The sequence below is a fragment of the Rhagoletis pomonella genome, unplaced genomic scaffold (genome assembly GCF_013731165.1).
Source record: "Rhagoletis pomonella isolate Grant_MI unplaced genomic scaffold, Rhpom_1.0 Rhpom_scaffold_12852, whole genome shotgun sequence".
Taxonomy (NCBI): Eukaryota; Metazoa; Arthropoda; class Insecta; order Diptera; family Tephritidae; genus Rhagoletis; species Rhagoletis pomonella.
The window spans coordinates 1-1,949 of NW_023471380.1; the positions used below are offsets into that span (position 1 = coordinate 1).

A 1,949-nucleotide genomic window follows, 5' to 3' on the forward strand; every position below is an offset into this window, starting at 1 on the left:
ACACGATTATCCTATTCAAATTAAATTTTTTTCTTATCTTTTCTAACCTTTCATACATTTAATTATTTTGTAAGTTTTATGTCCCTTACATTAATAAATTAATTCAAATTAATTTAAATTAATTCAATAATAAAAAATTAAACCTTTGCTTTCTTATGTTGAAATCGATTGTGGCTGAGTTCCACGGCTTTCTTCACCTCTTTTTCAAACTGCAGTCGACCTTTTGTCACAAACACGTCTAAAAATGATATAAAAGGGGTAAGATAAAAGTTACGTATATCTATATATGTTATATATTACCAAATAAAATCTGGTTGACTAAATTTAGGTTAGACAACGCTTTTTTTTCCTTTCTGCCATCCCAATTGTAAAAATACAACAGTTCGTCCGCAAATAATTTTCGCATAACTGGATCCACGTCTCCAGAAGCGCCCTTCAGTGTGTGTATGTGCGTTTTCTGTTTTAAAAAATACGTAATTAGTTTCGACCAGGTTTTGAATGTAAAAATTACCATTGCAGTGGCGTATTCATGCTCATTCCTCCACTTCCATTGCTGCATCTATTGTAAAAAGCGGAAGTACGCTAGCAACTTCCACTATTGCTTCATCAACGATGTCGCCGGTCATTTTTCCCACGGACTGCTGCACCTTCGCCAAAATTATTTTACACTCCCGCATCAGGCGATTTTGAGCCATTGTCTCGTTCCTGTTAGTCATCTGAAATGGAATAAAATATTAATTGCAAATAAATCCAATTTTTATTTATTTAACCCACATTTTCACACAAAACCTTTTCCATAGCATCAATGCGATGATCTATATATGATCTATATCTTCACTATACACTTGATTATTTTGCACGAAACTATTTTGCACACCGGCGTGAAGCTCTTTTATTTTCTTCACATTTTTTTCAAATTCCGTTTTTTCCCTGCTCATACAGTTTTGAAAAGTTCGCTTATTCATTATTCTTACCTTTATTCCTTCATTCAGCTATTTTCTTCTTATTTCATTAATTTCTTTTCGCGAGTTTGCGAATGCGCATCTCACATTAAACTTTATTTTCTCAGGATATATGTAAATAAAAGTTATGGACAAGGTTAGTCGAAAAAGTACTCACTAAAAAGAACTCGTTTAAAAGAACTCGTTGAAAAGAATTCATTATGATGTACTCGGTATTTTTGATGTTATAATAGACAATTTTTACTTATTTCTGTTTTTGATCAATTATATTAATATCATATTAATATTTATATGAACTTCCTAAACAAATTTTAAAGAGCATAAAATGTTTTTGAATGACATCGACGCAATTTTTTCCGAACCGAGTTAAAATATCAATTACTTTTGTCAGTAAGTTTTGTGGCACTAACAACATCTTACACAAGCAGTTGTCTCTTTCTCTCCTTTCCGAAAAATTTGTTACAAAATGTATGCCATTTACTATGAGTGGGAAGAACTGAATATATATTTTTAAATTTTTGCTATTTAACAAGAAGAAGAAGAGCGAAAATATTTTGCATATGTATTAGTTTTTTCGAAAAATTGTACATATGTATTGGAGAATCGGGTAAGGCTGTCTACCAGGGTTCAAGAATGCATACAACCGATTTCTACTGGGCATTTTCGTAGTTGCGCATGTGTTAGTGCGCTGCAGCAGAACTGCCACTTTAATGCGGGGTAGAAGCTGGAACAACTTTTTGAGAAACTTTCCCTGCAAAAAGTGGGACTAGATTAAACTCTAGTACAGGACCACACTACGACGTAACCAACACTAGTAACCGAAATGGTCCAAATATATGAAAAAAATATGGTTACATTAACATTGCGATGTCATTGGATCTGACCACCTTTGGTCCAACGCAGCATAACACTGGACCACCTACGTAACCACACCTTTTGTACCATCGACGCGACTGCTTACACTGGACCACATACGTAACCACACCT

General features: G+C 33.7%; 1 protein-coding gene across 1 annotated transcript; it reads right to left on the reverse strand.

The window, feature by feature from the left end:
- Window positions 1–89: 89 nt before the first annotated feature.
- On the reverse strand, window positions 90–559 carry LOC118756911. The gene is made up of 3 exons (XM_036491648.1): window positions 512–559; window positions 301–457; window positions 90–238 (listed from the first exon to the last, which is right to left on the reverse strand). Exons 1-3 carry the CDS (start codon window positions 557–559, stop codon window positions 138–140), a joined length of 306 nt encoding a protein of 101 aa, XP_036347541.1. The 3' UTR covers window positions 90–137.
- Between the last annotated feature and the right edge of the window lie 1,390 nt (window positions 560–1,949).